Genomic DNA, 22,313 nt, shown 5'->3' with positions numbered 1-22,313 from the left:
ATTTAATTCTATTACATTCCATGATGTTTAATTTGTTAATGAACAAATAATTTAAAAGACATATGTATGTCAGTATTTATTAATGCGTTTGAATGCACCGCGCCCACCAGCGGCAGCACCTCGCGGGTGCACGACAGCGCCTATTGTTATTAATCAATCCGTTGATCGATTAGCGGCGCTTCCGTGTTCCGCTCGCTCGATGCAGGTTCCAGTGCCGGTAATTGTACGTTGGCACTCAAAGTGGTAACACGTGCGCAGATTGTGTGACTCAAATGTTACATCAGAATATTTAGACGACTCAAGGGAAGCTGCTCAGCTATATTTGAAGACATTCTTAACTTGTGAAAAAGCAACTCAGCACAAATTACAGGTACAGTTATTGACAGAAAGGTTGCAACACTTGAAGTTAAAGACAAAATTTTTTTAATAGAAATTTTATGCGAACCACTGCATTTGCTCATGCAGCGCTTCATACATACAAAAAAAAAACTTGACATGTATGAAGTGCCGTTTGAGCGAATGCAGTGGTTCGCATCGCATTTCTATTTCTAAAATCGTGTCCTTAACTTCAAGTGTTGCAATCTTTCTGTCAATAACTGTACATCATCATTGTCATCTCATGAATGCCAAGAATTTAAGTGATACTCGCGGCAGAATAGACTCAAGTTCAGATAATAGATTCACACGCGATTAATACAATTTCGTATTCTTTTATTTGTGGACTCATTGTACTTCTCGAATCCACTGAGCTTACATCCAGTGCGGTATTTGGCGGACACATGCAACATCACGTGAACAGTGTGTGAGCGGCGAACATTCCATTGTAAAATGTGATTTTGCGTAATTTTTAATTAAATCTGAATGACCTCCTCTTGTTTCCGTGCATGTAAATAGCGTAAAATAAATGTAAAATAAAATCGACCTAGTTTTACAAACAGTCAGCATGTGACAAAATTAATAAGCGGAATACAATAATTTGTAAAGATAATAGGTTAAATAAATTTTTGTTATATTTCTTTTATAAATTTCTGACTTGTAATATTTTTATTGCTTTGCCAAAAGTTTTACCGGCTCCATTCCAGATAACACGAACATCCGTTCTTTATCTTTAATAAGGAGCACTGTTTGCACGGTTCAAACGAACGTTACAATGTTTCTTTAAGGCATTGACCCTCACGCGAGTCTTTCTAATGTATATGGCTCAGTTGTACACTTATACTGTCAAGAAACAAATTATTTTAATTACCCTGTCCCATTTCATTTGTTTCCTATCGGGCATGACATAACATGAAAAATATGTCACAAAAATTGTAATAACTCAGAAACTTTTTCTTTTATTTCTAGATAAAAACTGAAATGAATTCTAATGAGGCATTAGCTCCCTTTGAAGCCGAATATACAAAGCTTTATGAATCCTTGTACAAGGCGCACAAAAATGAAAAGGAAATATTAGGACAATGCGCATTGTTAAAGGTGGGATCAAATTTTATCAGACTACTCTATTCTTCGTTTTATTTTCCTGTATTTCTTTTACCTTCCATTCTTATTTTTTTCTTCTCTCCTTTTATCTTTCGCTTTCCTTTTCCCTTTTCCTTATTTTTCCTTCGTTTTATCTCTCTTTTCTTTTCCTTTCTCCCTATTTTTTTCTATCTTTTTCTCCCTTTTTTTTTCTTTTTTTCCTAATAATCTCTTTTTCGGTAATAATGCATAAAAAGGATATCCTCTGCAATTTCAATGACCTTGACATATGTTGTCAAGGTTACTCTCCTGAGTGCCGTTGATCCCTTTTCTTCTTTCTTCTTTACTTATTTAGTCTTTTACTTCTTTTTTTTACCTTTTACTAATATACAAATTTATTTTAAAACACACATTAAATATACTTTTTCAGAACGAAATTGTAGAGAATACACATAAAATGTTAGAAATGAAAGAAAAAATAAAAAATTATGAGAATGAGATGACTCATTTAAAAGAAGAAATAACTAAAATAACAAAATTGAGCGATGTGGCACACGCGCGTGAACAAAATGCACAAGAGATACTTCAGAATCTGCAACTAAATATTACAAAATTGGACTTAGAGGTTGAGCAAAAAAACAAACAATTAGCATCGGAAAAAGAGTAAGTTAATTGCATCAAGTTTAAAAACTTACGTTAAACATTATATATTAAACATATGTTTTGAGAACTGTTTTAATTTATATATTTGTGCAACATTTTTCAAAAAAACTTTTTATTAAAAATATAAAATTAACACTAACACGTAAGTAGTAGTATATGTAAATGCTCTAGATGAGTACATTTTGCGGACCTCCGCTCTGCTTACAATCTTGGTTATTCTTTTTATTTAATTCCATACCACATAATTCTATAACTAATATTTCTACGTAAACATAAATAACTACTATTATAAAGCTTGCTCTTGTCCAACTACCATTTATTACAACAACAAATTTACTATACAGGGTGTCTCAGACATAACGAAGGATACTGGAAGGATAGATAGAATTGATTGAGACAAGTAGAAAAGTCCTGTGCTATTTTGCAAAATTCTCAACCGTTATTGAAAAAAAATTAAAATGTATAAATTGTATAAGTATAAGAGCGACAAGGGAGCTGCGCGTGAATGAGCGCGACAGGTGAATGGCTAGGAATGGCGCCGTCGCCTATCGCGCTCACTCACGTATAGCTTTCTTGTCGCTCTTGCGCTAGACAAATTAATTTTTTTCTCAATAAGTATTGAGAATTTTTCAAAACGTTAAAGAACTTTTTTACTTATCTTCCCAAGAACTACCTATCTGTATAGGATTTTACACATGGGCTGAGACACGCTGTATACAGGGTGTCCCAGTTGATGTAAAAAAGTTCTTAGTTGTAGGTTGGGCTTCCGAAAATAAGTAGAAAAGTCCTATACGGTTTTGTAAGTTAGGCGTTAATAACCGAGAAAATAACATTTAAAGATTTGACGCCCCGCGTGCGAGAACGCGCCGTTTGAAGACCGAGACGTTAGTGGACCTAGAGGTGTGGCTTATCTTACTGTATTCACAAAGAAATGAGTAATCTATGAATCTTTGTAAATAGAGTGGGATGGGCCACACCACCACTCTATTTCCAGAGATTCATAGATTACTCATTTCTTTGCGAATAGAGTAAGATAAGCCACACCTCTAGGTCCACTAACGTCTCGGTAGCTTCAAACGGCGCGTTTTTGCTCGCACGCGGGGCGTCAAATCTTTAAATGTTATTTTCTCGGTTATTAACGCCTAACTTACAAAACCGTATAGGACTTTTCTACTTATTTTCGGAAGCTCAACCTACAACTAAGAATTTTTTTACATCAACTGGGACACCCTGTATATTGTTTCGTAACTCCCCTCTTCGCGGAGGAAAGCCGCAAGCTAAAGGCCGGGCGCGGATCTAGGATCCATCCTCCGTAGTGATACGAGGGATAGCGGGAGAGGAGTTTATTCACAGGTCCTCAGCCGTTTCATGATCATGCAAAGCATGATCTCCGCCCTCATTGTATCGTCGTATCCATCGTCGAACTGCTTGCACGGAACACGGAATATCAGCAGCAATTTCTGCTACTGATTTTCCGGCCTGCCACTGTCCGATGATGTGACCTCGTATCTTAGAGCATAAGATTGGAGCCATAATTCGCAAAAAACTATTTGATGATATATCCGCGCACTGCTACGACACCACGAAAAGTAATGCTCGAAGAAAAAACAACATACTCTCGACGATAACAAATGAAAATCGCGACAGGAACGTAACACAATTAGGCGGCTTTGTGTGCATAATGCAACTTCTTATTTTTAAAAACAACGCTATTTCAAATTGTCTTTCTCAAGACAGAAAACGGAATTTTAAATTGTCTTTCTCAAGACATTATTTATTTGTCAAAAAATTATTACGAAAATTAATTACACGCAACGTAGAATTATATATTTATAATATAAGTAGCACGGGTATTTAATTTCGGTTATCATTAGTCGCGAAAATCTTAAAGTATACGCTATAATTCGTACTTTTGCGATCTATCTTTATCTCTGCGCGCCCGTATAAACACGAACGCGTGCAAGCAAGAGATCGGAGATGCACCTCTAACAGTTTCGCACCGTCCTCCCATGCGTTCTTTCTCGATATATTATTTATATATTTGTCAAAAAATTATTGCAAAAATAAATTACATGTAACGTAGAATTATATATTTAATAATATTAGTAACACGGGTATTCAATTTCGGTTGTCATTATCGCGAAATGTTTTAAAGTATACGCTAGAATTAATAGCGTACTTTTGCGACCTATTTCTATTCTTGCGCGTCCGTATAAACACGAACGCATGCAAGCGAGAGAACGAAGGTGCGCTTATAACAATTTTTTAGCGACCACTCATGCGTTCTCTCTCAAACGCATGGGTCGCGAGCGGGATAGAGCATGAGAACGCCTCCCACCAAATTTTCCCTCGTCCTCTCGCTTCTCTCGGCGCTCCACGGCTCACGTACGCGCTCCGCGGTGTGGCCTGACGCACACCACGCTAGCTCACGCACGTTAGCTGCCGTCGCCGCAGTGCGTCAGGCCATTATTGCCGGTCAGTGTACACAACCCATTTCGTAAAAAGGTCTTGTAATACGAGCAAGCACGCGTGATCGGATGTACTAGTTAGTAGCGGTCCCATCATATCCGCGGCGACTACTGTCCACGGGGCTTCGATAACGCGTCGCCTTATCAATCCGGCCGGTATATCTTGTTTGACCTTCGTTTTCTGACAAGTATCACACCTGCGCACGTATCTACAATCGCCTTGTGCGTTCGAGGCCAATAATATCGTGTCGCTACTCGGCGGTACGTTTTTTCAATTTCTAAAAGTTCGGCTTGCAACGGATTCGATCTTTCTGAGGTACTATCATTTCCTTTGGTCGAGATCAGCTACGGCTTGCGATAATTCCGCGCGGGGTTTCCGAAAGTATAATTCCCCGTCCACGATTTGCCACCTGTCATGTTTCTGTGGATTTTCTGTGACCTCTGTTTTTTTTGTATTGTACCACTTATCTGCGTCTACCGCGACAACACAAAGTTCTCCGTCTTTTTCCGAGATTCGTAAAAGTGCTTCCGGTACATGATGCATCGCGTTCTTTCGATGTTTTACAACGTAATCGTACTCTAAAAGCTCTAAAGCTTATCGCGCTAATCTTCCTGTCGGATTTTTCAAATTGTACAACTACCGGAAGCTGCTATAATCCGTTATTACACGAAAAGAGCACCTTTTTAAGTACAGACAAAACTTCTTAATCGCCCGTACAACCGCGAGGCACTCTTGCTCGATTGTAAAATATCGCGTTTCCGCGTTCAATAACGCACGGCTCGCGAAAGCTATCACCCGCTCGATACTGTCGATATTTTGCGTCAACACGGCGCCGAGACCAACAGAATTCGCGTCCGTCTGCAATACAAACGGTTCCGAAAAATCTGAGCACGCGAGTGTAGGCGAAGTGGTGATCTGTTCTTTAACTAGCTCAAAAGCCGCTTTTTGAGCAATCCCCCAATCCCAAGAGTTGTTCTTCTTGAGAAGTTTGATATTGGACATGGACAGATCGCTTAAAATCAATACAATTAAAACTTACAATAACGCAGTGATTCTCATGGTTAGTCATCCGACTATGTGCTGAGCGCTGCTTGTTGTGTCGGGTTTCTTCTCGTTGCACGTGTGTAGTTGGCTGCTATGTTGCTGTCTTTGTTGCTTTGCTTGGCTGCTTGTTGTCCTCTCAGTCGCTCCGTTTAGTTGTTTTTCTTGCAATTCCGTTGGCGGCTTGGCGTCGTAGCTTCGTTGCTCTGGGTATCTGGTGTCGGGCTTATTGCTGACGCGCTGGATTTTTTCAGTCTCTCCGGACTGATTATTTGTGGAGATAATGTCTTTGTTTAGTCACAACTTTAATTTCTTTGTTGCAGAAGTAATTATCCCGAGCGCGAAAGAGTAATTGGCCTTGCTCGTCCTGGAAGGCGGATCCCACCGTTGCCACCAATTTGTTGCACAGTGGCCGGTGCATGGGGTCCGTCCTTCGGGGCTTTCGGGAACTTAAAAGATAAGGGCGGCCAAATTAGAATGTACTTCTTTCAAAATATAATAATTCTTCCTTTTATTCATACACTTAAGTTTATCGTAGATACCTGCCCACTCTCCACTACACTGTATTATTACGCTGCCTCGTCTCAGCGAGGTGTGTATTTTGATCGACACGCGACAAATCTTACGTTACGTACGTGAGGTGATTAGCAACAGCCCGCTGTTGTCGATCCCCGGGTATTTAACTTAGGCGCTTTTTCGGCGTCAGCGGATTACATTGTCGTAACTTGATTACTGGGGTAATGCAATCTCGATGATCTGTTATTCTCGGTAATAAGGTCTCGCAACCTTTTATTTTAACGATAATTATTTATTAGTTCTGTCAATTTAAAGTGGGTTAGTGATGTGACTGTTAAAATATATGCGCTTTAAAACAATAATTATAAATTTAACTTTAAATAAGATTGAATCAATTTACAAATAAATAATTCTTAGTAGACCGGATACGCTACGTGACTTTGTGTCAATTAGATAAGCAAGGGAATAAACCTCTTAAGACAAAGGTCCGGGAAGCCCCTTTCTGTCCCAAAGATAAAACTAATATCGGGACTACCTCACTTGAAAAAGAGTCGTCGTCGGGTACAGACGTGTCACATTTTGAAACCTCCTTAAATACAGTTCTATATTCTTTTATGTTATTTTATGTTATTTTATAAAGAGTGTGTAAAACCAAAGTTAAATATATATACCAGTGTTTGTGAAATAAAGAGTTTTTATTACAAAATTATCCACGCGCCCAAAAATAATTTTTACATGGTAGCAGAGCGTGGTTGGAAAATCAAAAGGTGTTTACCACAATAAAAGTGAATGCAACTTGGCTTCGAAGTTGATTGGAACGATATTAAAAAAATAACCAAAGGAACTATTACAAAAATAGTTAAAATTAAAAACAACATTCAACAAAAATCAAACACTGAGTTCGGAATACAAGAAGACGAAGAAATGGCTGAAGAAATTAAAATTCAACAGTTCAATGGACAAGATTACAATTTATGGAAGAAGCGGATACTACTTTATTTAAAATTGAAAAAATGTGATGAGGTGGCAATCAGACCAATGCCATCGTCTGACAATTCTACAACATGGGCTGAAAGTAATCTTAAAGCCATGAATTACATTTATTGCGCCATATCAAATGAACAGCTCGAATTTGTGAGCAATGAAGAAACGGCTTACAATATACTAAAAAAATTTGATGAAATGTATTCCAGAGAATCTACTGCGATACAAATTTGTGTGCAAAATAGACTGGAAAAAATAAAGTTAATGGATTATGATGATTCAAGTGCATATTTTACAGACTTTGAAAAATTAATAAATGAACTAAAATCATCAGGTGCCACAGTGACAGAAAAGGAAAAATTGAATTATATGCTACGTACGTTACCCGAGTCGTTAAGTTATGTGGGAGACTTAATTGATGCAGTAAGAGAGCAAGACCAGACATGTGAATTTGTCAAAAACAAAATCAAGATGTGGGAAATACGCGATAAAACTGAACAAGGAAGGAATGTGACAAAATCAAGTGCTTTTAAAGGAGAAAAAAAGAATATAGGAAGGAAGCTATAAAACTCAGAATTCAACAGAACAAGTGTATCCACAAGAAGGGGGCAGCTTCAACTACAGAGGAAACAATTTCAACACTCAAGGATATTTTCCGAGAGGAAGAGGAGGATATTTTAATACACGTCAGATAAACAACCCCAGAGGAAGAAGAATCATGCAAGCCATCAGAAGATATAATCAAAATAGAAACTTTAATAGAGACAGTAATTGCGAAACAAATACCAGCGAATCAAGCGTCTTCGAAACCGAAATAAACGAAGGTAAGCAAAATATAGAAATTATGAATACGGAAGTAAATATTTGCAACAAAAAAGAAATTAATTGGGTGACAGATAGCGGCTGTACCGATCATATTATAAATAATGATACATTTTTTGATGAATTTGTAACTTTGCAAAAACCGGTAGACGTTAAAATAGGCGACGGAAGATGTATTAAGGCAACAAAAATTGGAAATATTAAAACAATCTTTATTAATCATGAATCAAAAGTACCAATATTAATTACAAATGTATATTATGTAAAAGAAATGGACAAAAATTTACTAAGTGTAGCAAAAATAACAAATAATTTTACAGTAATAGCAGCTGGATATACAACAAAAATTTACAATAAAAAAAATAAATTAATTGCCGTAGCATATAAAGACAATGGATTGTATAAATTGAAAAGTTTTTTTATAAATAATGAATCAAACATTACATCAAGAGTAAATAATGCTATCACACAAAAAGAAAGACTACATAGAATACTAGGACATGTCAATTTTAAATATTTAGAGGAAATGTGTAAAAACAAATACGTAAATGGAATTCCGGAAAAATTAGAATCTGATCAATTTAAATGCGCTACCTGTATTAAAAATAAAATGCATAACCTTCCCTTTGAAAATCAACGAACAAAAGCCAAAAATTTATTAGAAATCATACATTCTGATTTAAATGGTCCTCACCAGACAATAGGTATAAATGGAGAAAGATATTTTCTAACTTTTATCGATGACTTTAGTAAAGCAGCAAGAATATATACAATTAAATCTAAATCGCAAGTATATGATTGTTTCGTTGACTATGTAAATAATATTGAAAATTTAACTGGCAAAAAAATAAAAAAATTAAGATGTGATAATGGAAAAGAATATATTAATAAAGACATATTTAATTTTGCAAGAAATAAAGGATTCATAATAGAGCCGTGTCCACCATATGTTCACCAATTAAATGGCACAGCTGAGCGTTATAATAGAACCATAATGGATATGGCAAGATGTTTGTTAATTGAATCAAATTTAAGTAAAAAATTTTGGCCTGAAATAGTTAGAACTGCATCATATTTGAAAAATAGAATCTTATCAAATACAGAAATTAAAAAGACACCTTATGAAATTTTAACGGGAATAAAACCAGACATTAAAAATTTGCGTTTATATGGAAGTAAAGTCTTTGTAAGGGTACCGGAAGAAAAGCGTAACTCAAAATGGGACCGTAAAGCAGACCTTGGTCTATTATTAGGATACGAAAATGTAGGATACAGAGTTTTAATAAATAATAAAATAACAATTGCTAGACACGTAGATATAATAGAAGATGAAGAAAATTTAATTGGATTTAGTAATGAAGAGAATAACGTTGCTTGCGAAGAAGAAGATAATAATTTAGGTAATGACACAATTATAATTAGTTCCGATGAAGAAATGGATTTAAATCAAAGCTTTAAAAGACAGAATGAAGTAAGAAAATCATCAAGAAATAGGAAAAGACCAGATAGATATGGTGACAATATTGCGACAGATTTTGTATATGTAAATTATGTAAGTGCGGACAGTCCTCTCAATTATAATGATGCTATAAACTCAAAGGAAGCAGACGGCTGGAAACAAGCCATGGATAAAGAAATAGAGTGTTTAAAGAAAAATAAAACATGGAATTTAGTTTCGTCACCAACAAATAAAAAATTTTAAGTGTAAAATGGATATATACAAAAAACCAAATAATTTAAAAAGGCTAGGCTAGTAGTTCGAGGATTTGAACAGGAAGAAAACTTAGAAGACATATATTCACCCGTTGCAAAGATACAAACATTAAAACTTCTATTAAGCTATTGTTGTCAAAATAAATTATCTATATTTCAGATGGATGTTGAAACAGCTTTCTTAAATGGTAATATCAAATCCGAAGTATATATTAAGCAGCCACAAGGTTATGAAGACGGAACAGAAAATGTATGCAAACTAAATAAGGCTTTGTATGGGTTAAAAGAAAGCCCAAGATTATGGTATGAGTGCTTGAATAATTACTTAAGTAAACTAGGATTTGAAAAAAGCAACAATGATTATTGTCTTTATATATTAAATTGTAATAGTGATAAGATATACTTAATAGCGTTTGTGGATGATTTACTAATTTGCGGAAAAAAACTTAATTAAAATAAATCAAATTAAAGAAGAATTATCTAAAAAATTTATGGTAAAAGATCTTGGAAAAATAAAAATGTACTTAGGAATAAATATTATATATGATTTAAATAATAATAAAATGACTCTAGATCAATCTGATTATATAGAATCACTTGCAAAAAGATATAATATAGAAAACTCAAAAACATTCCAAACTCCAATGGAACAAAACTTAAAGTTAGAACCAGCACAATCAGTAAATACAAGTATTAAATATAGAAATATAATTGGAGCATTACTGTATATAAGTACCGGAACAAGAGCTGATGTAAGCTATAGCGTTAATTATCTTAGTCGCTTTCAAAATTCGTATACAGAAACACACTTTAAATATGCCTTGAGAATTTTAAAATATTTATACCAAACAAAAAATCTGAAACTAACGTTTGAAAAGGGTATAACATATGAACCTCTTGAATGTTTTGTTGATGCTGATTGGGCTGGAGACATAGTGGATAGAAAATCCACAACTGGGTATGTGATTAAGTTTTATGGCAATACTATATATTGGAAATCCCGAAAACAGGGAAGTGTAACGAAATCATCCACAGCCGCCGAATATGTTGCGTTATCAGAAATTGTAAGCGAAATTAAAATTATAATAAATCTACTAAGAGATTTAGGAGAAATTATAGATAAACCAGTAAAAATTTATGAAGACAACACAGGAGCAATTGCATTAGCAAAATATGGAAATTTAACTAAAAATTCTAAATATATAGAAGTACATTCACACTACATACATGAAAACTATAGTCAGGGAATAATTGATATTATTAAAATAAATACGGATGATAACTTGGCAGATATATTCACTAAATCTCTTGGTAGTACTAAGTTTAAGAAATTTAGAAATTTGTTAAAAATTATATAATCGTTTTCTTTTTTTAAAGTATAAATTTAAGGAGGAGTGTTAAAATATATGCGCTTTAAAACAATAATTATAAATTTAACTTTAAATAAGATTGAATCAATTTACAAATAAATAATTCTTAGTAGACCGGATACGCTACGTGACTTTGTGTCAATTAGATAAGCAAGGGAATAAACCTCTTAAGACAAAGGTCCGGGAAGCCCCTTTCTGTCCCAAAGATAAAACTAATATCGGGACTACCTCACTTGAAAAAGAGTCGTCGTCGGGTACAGACGTGTCACATTTTGAAACCTCCTTAAATACAGTTCTATATTCTTTTATGTTATTTTATGTTATTTTATAAAGAGTGTGTAAAACCAAAGTTAAATATATATACCAGTGTTTGTGAAATAAAGAGTTTTTATTACAAAATTATCCACGCGCCCAAAAATAATTTTTACAGTGACTTCTTTTTAATTATGTTGCGAGATCTTATTCCGTGTTACTTATTTTGTCTTACTGTTGTAATGGGTTTCGGATTATAACACAACAAATAATGTTCATTAGGTAACATATTTAAAAATAGTACTTAAAAATATTTGTATTAATTTTTTAATTATTATTCTTATCAAAAATGTTATGATTATAGCACTACTGTTACTAAAAAGAGGGAGAATTTACTGAAAGAAAAAGAAATACTCATTGGTGAAATGGAAACTATGCGACAACGTATAAAAAACATATCTATTTACGCAGAAGAAGTTGAAAAGAAAAACAATGAGATTAAACAACAAGTTATTGAAATGCAAGGCACTATTAAAATGCAGTTGAATGATATTTTACGAGAAAAGAAAAAGCGTGAAAAAGCGGAAGCAGAAATGCAAAAGCTTGAAGAAGAAATAATTGTAAAAAATAAAGAGCTTGAGGTAAAGTATTTGTAAAAATTTATTAGGAACTGAAAAAAAGTTGTTTTCATATATGCATTGTTATACAGGGTGTCCCAGATCAGTGGATCAGTGGACGATGCGGAAAATGATAGGTAGATTTAATCGAATTAAAACGAAAAGTCTTGTACCATTTTGAAAAATTCTCAATAGTTTTCAAGAAAAAAAATTAATTTATGTACGCGTAAGAGCGACGAGGAAGCGTGGGCTGAGTGAGCGTGACAGACGACGGTGCCATTTCTAGTCATTCGCCTGTCGCGCTCACTCACGCGCAGCTTTCTTATCGCTCTTACGCTTATACATTTAATATATTTTAATTTTTTTCTCGAAAACTATTGAGAATTTTTCAAAATGATAAAGGACTTTTTGCTTTGATTCGATTAAATCTACCTATCATTTACGGCATCGTTCACTGATCTGGGACACCCTGTATACTCGAGGAATTTTTTTTGCGCAACTGTATAAAATATCACATACTGGTCATTGGTCACTGTCACGTATGCTAAAATGTTAATGCGAGTTTTATATTTACTGCAACCACAAATACCACAAAATTTATTTAAGTTTTTGTCTCTTACGTGAGACATGTGCGAACGTGTACTAAAACGCGCAACTTCTTGTTGTTTCGTGAAACATAGGCAACATAGAGATGACAAAAAACAATCGTCGTTGCCGAACAGATAACTACGGCAACGGTGGCTAGCGTATACGAGCTGACGTTGGTGTGCGTCAAGCAATACATGAAGTTAGCTCACACGTACATAATGCATCGCAGCGACGGTGGCTAACGTACGTGAGCTAACTTTGGTGTGTGTCAAACTTCACAATAAAGCTAGCACACGTATATGAACATTACTAGACTCAACAAAATAATTTGGTTATATTGAAAAAATATTTAGTTGCAGTAAAAATTATACCTTGATGACGGAATTACTATGAACACATACATATGTGTTCAATTTACTGAATATCACACGTCAAACCAATTTAATTTACATTTACTATCTAACCTTAATGTACCTCCATTTAACAAATTATTTTGTTATCTTGAATACACATACAGGGTGTCTCACCCCATGTGTCGAATCCGTTAGGAATAGATAGAACTCGGGTAGACAAAAAACCACACCATTTTGCAAAATTCTCAATGGTTATTGAGAAAAAAATTAATTTGTCTAGCGCAAGAGCGATAAGGAAGCCACGCGTGAGTGAGCGCGACAGGCGACGGCGCCATTCCTAGCCATTCGCCTGTCACGCTCACTTGCCCGCAGCTTCCTTGTTGCTCTTGCGCTAGACAAATTAATTTTTTTCTCAATAACTATTGAGAATTTTGCAAAATGGTGTGGGACTTTCTTATTTGTCTACCCGAGTTCTGTCTATTCCTAACGGATTCGACACATGGGGTGAGACACCCTGTATATTATATATAATGTCTAACAACGTTGTTATGTAATATAACAAAATTCTTAAATTTAAATAAACACTAAATTTAATAATTTTAACAAAATTAATTGAGTTACCACTATTAGTTTGTTGAAACAAGTGTAAAGGCATTTCAACTTATGATTTGTTAAAGGCAACAAAAATAAACAGTTCCGTCAATTAACTGGTTTTGTTCAGCCATTTTGTTCAATTAATACCGTTTAAATTGTTATATAGGCAATAATATAATTAAATTTAATCAAGTTTTGCTATATTAACTAAATCTATACTTTACTAAATGTATTTAGTTCGTAGAACTACATTTTTTTTAGTGTACCTATCCGTATAAGATTTTACACAAGACAGACACTCTGTATACCCGATAGCTCGAGAGAGGGAAAATCCCTTCCCGAGCAAACTGTACCGGTGCGCGACACGGGCGCATGGTCGGCCCGCGTTACCGTTATCGTAGAACCGCGCGACTATCTCGGGTCGTCTGCTGGTGGTCGCGGCGCGGGGTCGAACGGTAGTCAATTTGCTAGTGACTTTGTCACAACATCTTTTTACTCTTTTTTTCAGTTTCTTTACTTTCTTTATCAACGTCTTCTTTTTTTTTCTGACCTTATTTTCAAATTTTCAAACTATTTTCTCTTTTCCTTTTTGTTCTTTATCATTTACTTTTTTTCTAATTACTCTTTATCCTGCTTTCATTTCTTTTATAATCTCTGACCATTTTTCCCGTTATTTCTCCTGTCTTTTCTTTTTATCTGTCCTCATTAATTTCTTCGGCGTTCTCACCATTTTTGTACTTGAACACTTCCGACTTTTCTAAACCTTTCTCTTTCATCTACCTCTCCTTTTTCTTCGCTCTTCTCTTAAAAGAATCTATAATCGGCATATTATTTGATCTATTTCTTATGAGACTTTCTGCATTCGTCAGTTTTCCTATCTTTTTTTATTCTCTCTTTCTTTAACTTTCACATTAACTTCATTTTCTCTCTCCTCATTTCGGCTTTTCTTTTTTTCTCACTCATTTTCTTTTACTTTTTTACCTTTTCCAATTTTATCATTTTTTTCTTTACCTTCCTTCTTTATCTTCTTATTCGTTTCTTCTCTGAATCGATCTCCCGCCTGTCTTGTCACGTAGCACCACTTTTTTTTCACTAATCTCTATTTCTTTTCGTTTCTATACTATCTATGTTTTATGCTTAAATTTTTTATTGTCACCTACATACCTCACCAACCTACTTTGTTTACTTGCCTTCTCCTTTCCATATCCCTTTATTTCACTTATTTTCTCAATTGTTCTTTTACCTTTTGTTCTTTTTCTTTTCTTTTGCTTCCTACTAATTCTTTCCCAGTTTTTTTTTCCTTAAAACTCTTTTTATTCTTAGCGATCACATTCATACCTCAATCACACTCACAACCAGAAACAGAAGTCTCATTATGACTGATAAGAATTACTAATTTTTTTCATTTGTACCAATTATTGTAAAAAAATATGTAATTATTTATTATGTAACAACTTTGAAATCTATTATTTACACAGCAATAAAATATGTGTAGATATAATTTTACAAGTAATTATTATAGGAATATTATTTTTACATTGTTAATCTTGTAAGTGGACACTATTGTTGATAATTTTTTCGAAGACATTAAAAATATACTATGTAATTGCGTTGAACAAATTTTATTTTAGTCCCATATTTGTTTTATTATTTTAACATAATAAAAATAATAAAATACATTTTATATATAGGCTGCAAAAACATCTATTAAGGCGACAACAAATAACGTAGCAAGATTAGAAAATTTAATAGGAGACCAAAAAGTAGCAGATAATAAAATGCAAAAAGAGATAAACAAGCTTATACTTAATAAAATTAATCTGCAAACAGATCTGGATAACGCAATAAATGAGATAAATAAATTAGAAAAGGAGCTTACTGATAAAGAAAAGGCAATAAAAAACATTAAATATGATCTTAATAGGTACGAGCAATTTATATTGTTGAGCTCTGGCTTGTAGTTGCGCACATTATACTGCACTTTTTCTAGTACTCCTCGTAAAATCTTTGCGTTGTAAAAAAGAATTCACTTACAAATTGCAAATGTAGAAAAACCTTTATTTAGACAAAAATAATGTAAACAGATAAACACGTTAGTTTCTATAAAAATCCCGCGATAAATTAACAGCTGAGTCTCTTAAAACAACCACACGCTCCCTACCAACGGAGAAAGGATTAATGGATTCTTGAAATCCTCGCAAAATCTTTGTGCGAAGGTCGCTAGCTTCAGGTCAATCTCGACAAGCTTCAAGCCGGGCATAACAATATATTAAAAATATTAATTAATTATAACAAAAAATTGTTACATATAACGTCATAATTACAAATATTTCAGAACAAAAGAAGATAATGCCAAATGTGAACATAGAAACAATGTAATAGATAAGCGATTAGTAAAAGCACAATCTGAACGATCCGGGTTGGAGCACAAATTAAAGCAAGCTGTTATCAACATCAAAGATATTGAGCACAATGCTGAAATTTGTCGTAAAGAACAATTTGAGAATAAGCAACGTGTTGAAATTCTACTGCGAGAGAAAAATACCATTGCTCGTAACAAAGAAACAGCTCTTAAACGAATCAAGCATTTAAGCCATGAGTTGTTCCTATGCGGACGTAATAAAAAAAAAATTGAACTTGAAGTGGATACGCTGACCCAAACCATCGACAATATGAGAAAACAAACGGAAGTCGTGGTAAAGGAAAGGGATAGATATACTTTGGCGGTACAAGAATTACAACAACAGGTAAAATACAAAGTATTTACAAAAGATTAAAAATAATAATAAACACAAAAACGATTTTTTGATAATTATTATTTTGAAATTATATTAATTATAAAAAAAATTTAAATTCTGTAATTTAAGGAAATCAAATTAAATGTGTTAGATATTCAATAAATTACGTAGAAAATATTACGCAATAAAAAATAATATTACAATATGCAAAATATACAGGGTGTCCGTGTTGATGTAAAAAAATTTTTAATGGTAGGTTGAGCTTTCGAAAATAAGTAGAAAAGTCCTATACGGATTTGTAAATTAAGCGTTAATAACCGAGAAAACAATATTTAAAGATTTGGCGCCCCCCGTGCGAGTAAAAACGCGTCGTTTAAAACTACCGAGACGTTGGTGGACTTAGAGGTGTGGTTTATATTACTCTATTCACAAAGATTTTGGGTAATCTATGAATCTCTGTAAATAGAGTGGAATAAGCTACACCACTACTCTATTTACAGAGATTCATAGATTACCCAAATCTTTGTAAATAGAATAAAATAAGTCACACCTCTAGGTTCACCAACGTCTCGGTAGCTTCAAACAACGCGTTTTTACTCGCACGGAAAGCGTCAAATCTGAGCGGGGTCGCAGAACCCGCGTAGTTATTTGCACATTATGTGCTCTAGTGGAGACTGTAGCGGAGGCAGGGGGCGGAGTCTGTAGAGTCTGAGCGACTTGAACAGCCCTACCGCTACCGCCACCACGTATTCCACCCCTCATACGTACTCCATGATTTGGAGTTCCGGCAGTTTGTGGCTGCCGCTTTCTCTCCCTTTTGGACTCTTCTTTACGGCGCATAAACGTGCCGCAGAAGGTCATAAAAGCAGACCATACCTTCTCCTTATCTACAGCAATCCTGATGATGCATGGTAGGGACAAGTCGTGTCCCACCACGTTAATTAATGCTCGCCTTTCATCAGCCCATGCCGCGCATACTTCCAGGGTATGCTGCGCGTTGTCCGTAAGGTTGTCGTCGCAGTGGTGACAGACTATGGATGTCTCCTTCTTGATCCTATATAAATAAGAAGCGAAGCATTCATGGCCTGTAATTATCTGTGTCGTCCAAAAAGAGATAATGCTCTACCATCCACACCGGTCCACTCAAACTTCCATAACTGGAAGGATGGCCGACAGTGTGCGTTGTCCGAAGTTGGATGAGCCGGTGAATCTCTCTTTCCATCGAGCTCTTCCATCGAATCTCTCTTTCCATAGATTGTGTCCTGTGGCGCTGTCAAATGCGCTTCTTCATACTTGCTGTGGGCACGATTCTTCTCGACTTGAGGGTTTGAAGGTCCTCGAATACATGAAGGAACTCCACAGCAGTAATATCTATCGGCAAGAGGCAGGCCAGAAGTGCCGCGGCCGAGCGGGCAACGGTCCTATACGCTCTGGTTGTACGTACCGCCACTAAATGAAAGGCAAATTCCAACTGCCTTTGGCCTTGCTTATTTTTGGCCAAGTCTTTAGCCCAGACAAGCGCAGCGTACAGTGCGATCGAGCGAACTGTGTTTGCATATAATCGCCTCGCTGCGCTGCCTGGGCCTTCAATATTAGGAAGAATTCCTCTAAGAGAAATAGATTTGTCCTTTACTTTGGACGCAATTTCTTTAAAGTGTGGGCCAAAAGTTCACCCGCGGTCCAGTATTAGTCCAAGGTACTTTAGTATCTGATTCACCTTAACTCTTGCCGTGCCCACTAATATTATGGAGGAAGGAGATAGTTGGAGACCTCTAACTTTACCCGACAGAAGTATAGCTTCTGTCTTTTCCGGAGCTACGCGCAGGCCGATTCCACAAATAGACCGGAGGATCAAGTCCGCCGCAATCTCTCCTCTAATTTGCGCTTCCTTCCATTTTCTCCCTCCCGACAGGATTAGCGTGTCATCTGCATAGCAGACTATACCGCTGTGGGGAGGGAGAGCCAAAGAGAGAACAGCGTCGTACCCCACGTTCCATAATAGCGGTCCAAGAACCGAACCCTGGGGTACGCCACGCTGTATTTTTCTCTCTACCATTTTTTCTTGATGATCCGTGAAAATAATCCGTCTATCAGACAGATAGCTTTCCAAAGTGTCCTTGAGATACAAAGGGACACAATGGCGTCTGAGGGCTTCTCTGATGGTCTCCCAAGAGAGGGAGTTGAATGCATTTGATACATCAATGGATGTGGCAAGCGCAATCCCTCCCTCAGAGATGTATTCCTTGGAAAATTATCTCACTCTCATAATGGCATTTACAGTCGACATGCCGGCTCTAAAGCCAAACTGCGAACAACTAATGTTTGGTCCCTCAACCTCCAGATGCTGGACGAGGCGGTTGACTATTACTCTTTCAAAGAGTTTTCCCGCCTCGTCCAGCAAACAGACTGGACGATAGGCCGAAGAGGAAGTCTTGGTCTTGTTTTTTTTCCGCAATAAGACAAGTTTTTCCCTCTTCCAGATCGACAGGAAAGTGCCACGCTGAAGACAGCTGTTAAACAGCCGTCTTAATTTTTTCTGGAGACTTCTCAGCGCAAGCTTCCAGACGGTTTTTGTCAGGCCGTCCGGGCCCGGGGCTGTGTTTCCCCTAAAACCTCGTTTAGCCGCGCACAAAAGCTTTTCTTTATTTATTTCCAGATTCTCAATCCAATCTGGTGTTGTCTGAAGTCTTGTTGAACAGACCTGACCTTGTTCGCGGATGTCTGATGGAAAGAGTGCATCAATCACTTTTTCTAGAAAACGAGGTTTAAGCACCTCGGTTATAGGGGGCGCCATGGATCTTAGTTATTTGCACACGATTTGATATGCACGACCCCATGGGTCTTCGTCGAGTGCTTGTATTAACTCCTTCCAAAACTTTTCTTTTGCCTTCCAAATGGCATCTCGTAAAACCTTTTTAGCCTCTTTATACAGGGTGTCCGGTATAAGGTGTCCTTCCCGTAAACCATGGATAGATGGGAAGAATACAAGTCGAAAAGTCCAATACCATTTTCCGAAATTCGTAATAGTTACCGAGTAAGAACATAACAAAGTTTTAACAAAAAGCGCGGAGAAGGGGGCGCGGGAAGCGGGGTGCGTGGGCGATAGGGAGAGAAAGTGGGGGCAAGCTCCGCGCGACTACTGTCGCGCGGTGGGGGAAAGCGGGGCCAACGCGTGGTGAGACGGAAAGACTTTCCGTGGGAAAGCGAGTATCAAAACAAGCATTTTCGTAAAAGATCTTTAATTAACAAATTCATATCTTTTACAAAAACGCAAATTATCAAGTAACGATTGTTGCTATCTACTCGGGGTTACCGATACTTTGTTCAAAAGTTAAAAAAAGTCATTTTAATTGTTTAAACAATTGTTTAAACAATTTTTTTTGCAAAAAAGTCACTCATCGAATTCCGTCGTCGGATGATGGAGGAGTACCAGGTATCCACCTCCAGAAAAGTGCCACTGAGCCGAGTACATCGCCAACCCAGCAAGGAAGGGCTCGCGGGACACTGTTTGGCTCGGATACCACCGCAAAAGTGACGCCTTGCTCCGCCATTGTTTGGAGAAGCAAATCTAGTGCGCCTCGGGAGCGCCCCACATTTGCCTGTAAGAGGCGTAAGACCATTACATGTAACCGACTTGCCCTTCCTCCAGAGGATCGATCTCCATTTGACCTTTGCTGATCCGTTTGTCCGCGACAGGCTTCTTGGTGCGCTGCGGTAGAGGGGTGGATTTACTCTTTTCTCTCTCGGCGCTTCCCTTTTTCCTTTTCGCACTTGTGTGGTGCATTGAGAACTGCCAAGTACATAGCTATCTTTCCTCTTTAGATCGGAGCAAATGGGGCATCTCGATGGGGCAGTACATCCCTTAGCAGAGTGCCTCTGTTTGCCACACCTATAGCAACGTCCAGATCTGTCCTGGAGCTCCGGTCATCTATTCGCTACGTGTTCCTTTTCAAGACACTTGTAGCATCTAAGGGGCCGTGGATATAACAGATCCACTTTAGCCCGCGTCTAACTCACTTTAATAATTACCTTTTTTGTGACTTTTTTAACAGCCACGAGAGGGATTCGCATCCATAAACTTTCCATTGCTCTTGGAAGTCTTTTGATATCACCAGTCTGGATCTCAGCGACAGAGATATCTCCTTTTTGGGCAACGACATTTGTGACCTTGCCACGGATAACGAAGGCCCCAGGCCACGTATACGAATTTTGGCCGTTTTTACAGGGCGGCTCACTCGTACTCCTTCCCGGTTTTTAAGTAGGGTATCCAATTGTGCGGCTAAGGCGTCCGCCTGTGGACTACTGTCTCCTCCGGGAATTTCAAAAAGCCACGCACCCGTTGCAGTAAAACGGGTTTTAATCGTATTTTGTATGCCCATATCGGCCAAAGAGATTTTGCTCTTAGCTTTCAATAAGATTGCAGACATATCTTTCTGAGGGCACGACAGTACCACCGCAGAGGTTCTAGGAGCGCGCTTTCTATTTCTCCTCCTCTTCTTTTTAGAGGAGGGAAGGGTGTTTACTTGTGGCGTCTTTTTGTTGTTTCCCTTTACTTTCCCAGCTCCAGAAGCCTGTTTATTAGAGTTGTCAGGCGTCGAGAAGGCAGTGGGTTTTGCCGTCTTCTTCCCGGTCTGTTTAGCCGCTTTCCGGCCAAGGACTTTAGTCCACGGTGTGTCAGCGGGCTGTGAGATCCCGTCTTTCTTATTTGAGGTTGACGGGGTCACAGATTGGGTCGGCGGTAACTCCTTTTTTCCCGATGACCAAGTTTTACTTGGTTTCGAAGAAGTGAGAGCAGAGGTTATAGGCCTCTGGCCCTCTAGCTTTTCTTTTGCAGGTTCTTTCCTGCTAGACGTGCTGGCATCTCTCTTATTTGACGCACTAGCCTTCTTTTTCCTCAAGGCACTAACCTCTCGTGTTTCCTCCCCGGGAACCAGGCGCCCCACTGCGTCGCCCTTCGGGGTAGGCGTGGCGAAGGCGTTTTTCTGAGCCCCGCTGAGGGAGGCGAAGGAAATAAGCTGCTCTTTGAATGTGTTGAGCATTTCCTGTATATGGGCCTTAATGATTTTAGAAAAGGATTTTCATCGATGAGGCTCTCTACGTCTTTGCTTCTGCTTTTGTGGTGTGAAAAGAGGAGGTATTGCTTCTCGTCACAATTTCATCATCCTCATCGTCCGTTAAAACTCGGCGGTTGCCTTGAATCGCTGGTCTAAGCACTGGCGGCCATTCTTCTCTCGGAGGGAGGATCACCGACAGGAAATCATTCGGCGCAGTATCAATGTCCATGGATTGGCCAGCTAAATTTTCTTCTCTTTTAAATGGAGAGGGAAATGGAGGAGAAGGCATAATGGCCGCCTCTTTGGTTCTTCGCAGTTCTTCTTTGAGGTTCTGCATTTCTAAACGTAGTTTTTCAACCTCTTGCGCACTTGTGTCGTTTTCAGGAAGATCTTTTTGGAGATGGCGTCTATTCCTACTTCTATTTTAAGTGCCGATTCTCTTAGGGAGCGGATAAAACCGCCCTTCAGATTGCTCGACTTTAGAGCTACCTCTTTAACCTTTATTGCGGACTGCAATATATCCGTAATTAATGCTCTAACTGGCATGCCGGCGGATTCTTCCTCTAGTTTTTCGGCCATTACGGAACGCTTTTTTCCCTTAAAATCTGCCGGGTTGTAACCACTCTCGGCAATCTTTTTTATTACATCAATTTCCTTTTTAAGGGATTGAAGCTCCTTTGTTTTCTCTTGTATGGCCTAAATTGCCACATCTTTGACTGTTGTTATCGGGCGGCCCCGTTTCTTTTTGTTTTTCTCTGGATCGAGAATGTCAAGGATAGCGAAATCTTCCTCAGAAGAGGACAAATCACTCCTTCGCGTTATTTTCCGTGCTGCCTTCGTTTGCCTCTCATTTTGTTTTCGGGTGCGCTTGGCTGCACCGGACGCGTTTGTCTTAATAGAGGCATTTAAAGAGTCTGTCCTGTTTAGATTATCCGGATTGTTTATATCTGCGTCCGACGACCACCGTGAGAATCTTTGTTTATCATCCTCCGTTACCGTGGGAGTAGGAGCAGCTTCCGTTGACTAAGAATCTTGTGGCGTTGGTAATGGAGATCTTAAAATAGGCCTAATGTATACAAAA

General features: G+C 37.4%; 1 protein-coding gene across 2 annotated transcripts in view; it reads left to right on the top strand.

Annotated features, from left to right (window-relative positions):
- Positions 1-22,313, top strand: part of LOC139113574 (cilia- and flagella-associated protein 58) — a 164,909-nt gene that overhangs the window by 65,117 nt on the left and 77,479 nt on the right. For both annotated transcript variants that reach the window (XM_070674807.1, XM_070674808.1), the window contains 5 exons: positions 1,345-1,473; positions 1,889-2,121; positions 11,653-11,929; positions 15,132-15,364; positions 15,776-16,187. In XM_070674807.1, coding sequence (XP_070530908.1) covers positions 1,345-1,473; positions 1,889-2,121; positions 11,653-11,929; positions 15,132-15,364; positions 15,776-16,187 — 1,284 coding nt within the window. The remainder of the gene's footprint in view (positions 1-1,344; positions 1,474-1,888; positions 2,122-11,652; positions 11,930-15,131; positions 15,365-15,775; positions 16,188-22,313) is intronic.

The sequence above is a fragment of the Cardiocondyla obscurior genome, linkage group LG03 (genome assembly GCF_019399895.1).
Source record: "Cardiocondyla obscurior isolate alpha-2009 linkage group LG03, Cobs3.1, whole genome shotgun sequence".
In the NCBI taxonomy this organism is placed as follows: domain Eukaryota; kingdom Metazoa; phylum Arthropoda; class Insecta; order Hymenoptera; family Formicidae; genus Cardiocondyla; species Cardiocondyla obscurior.
This window is presented reverse-complemented; position numbering and strand designations above follow the sequence as displayed.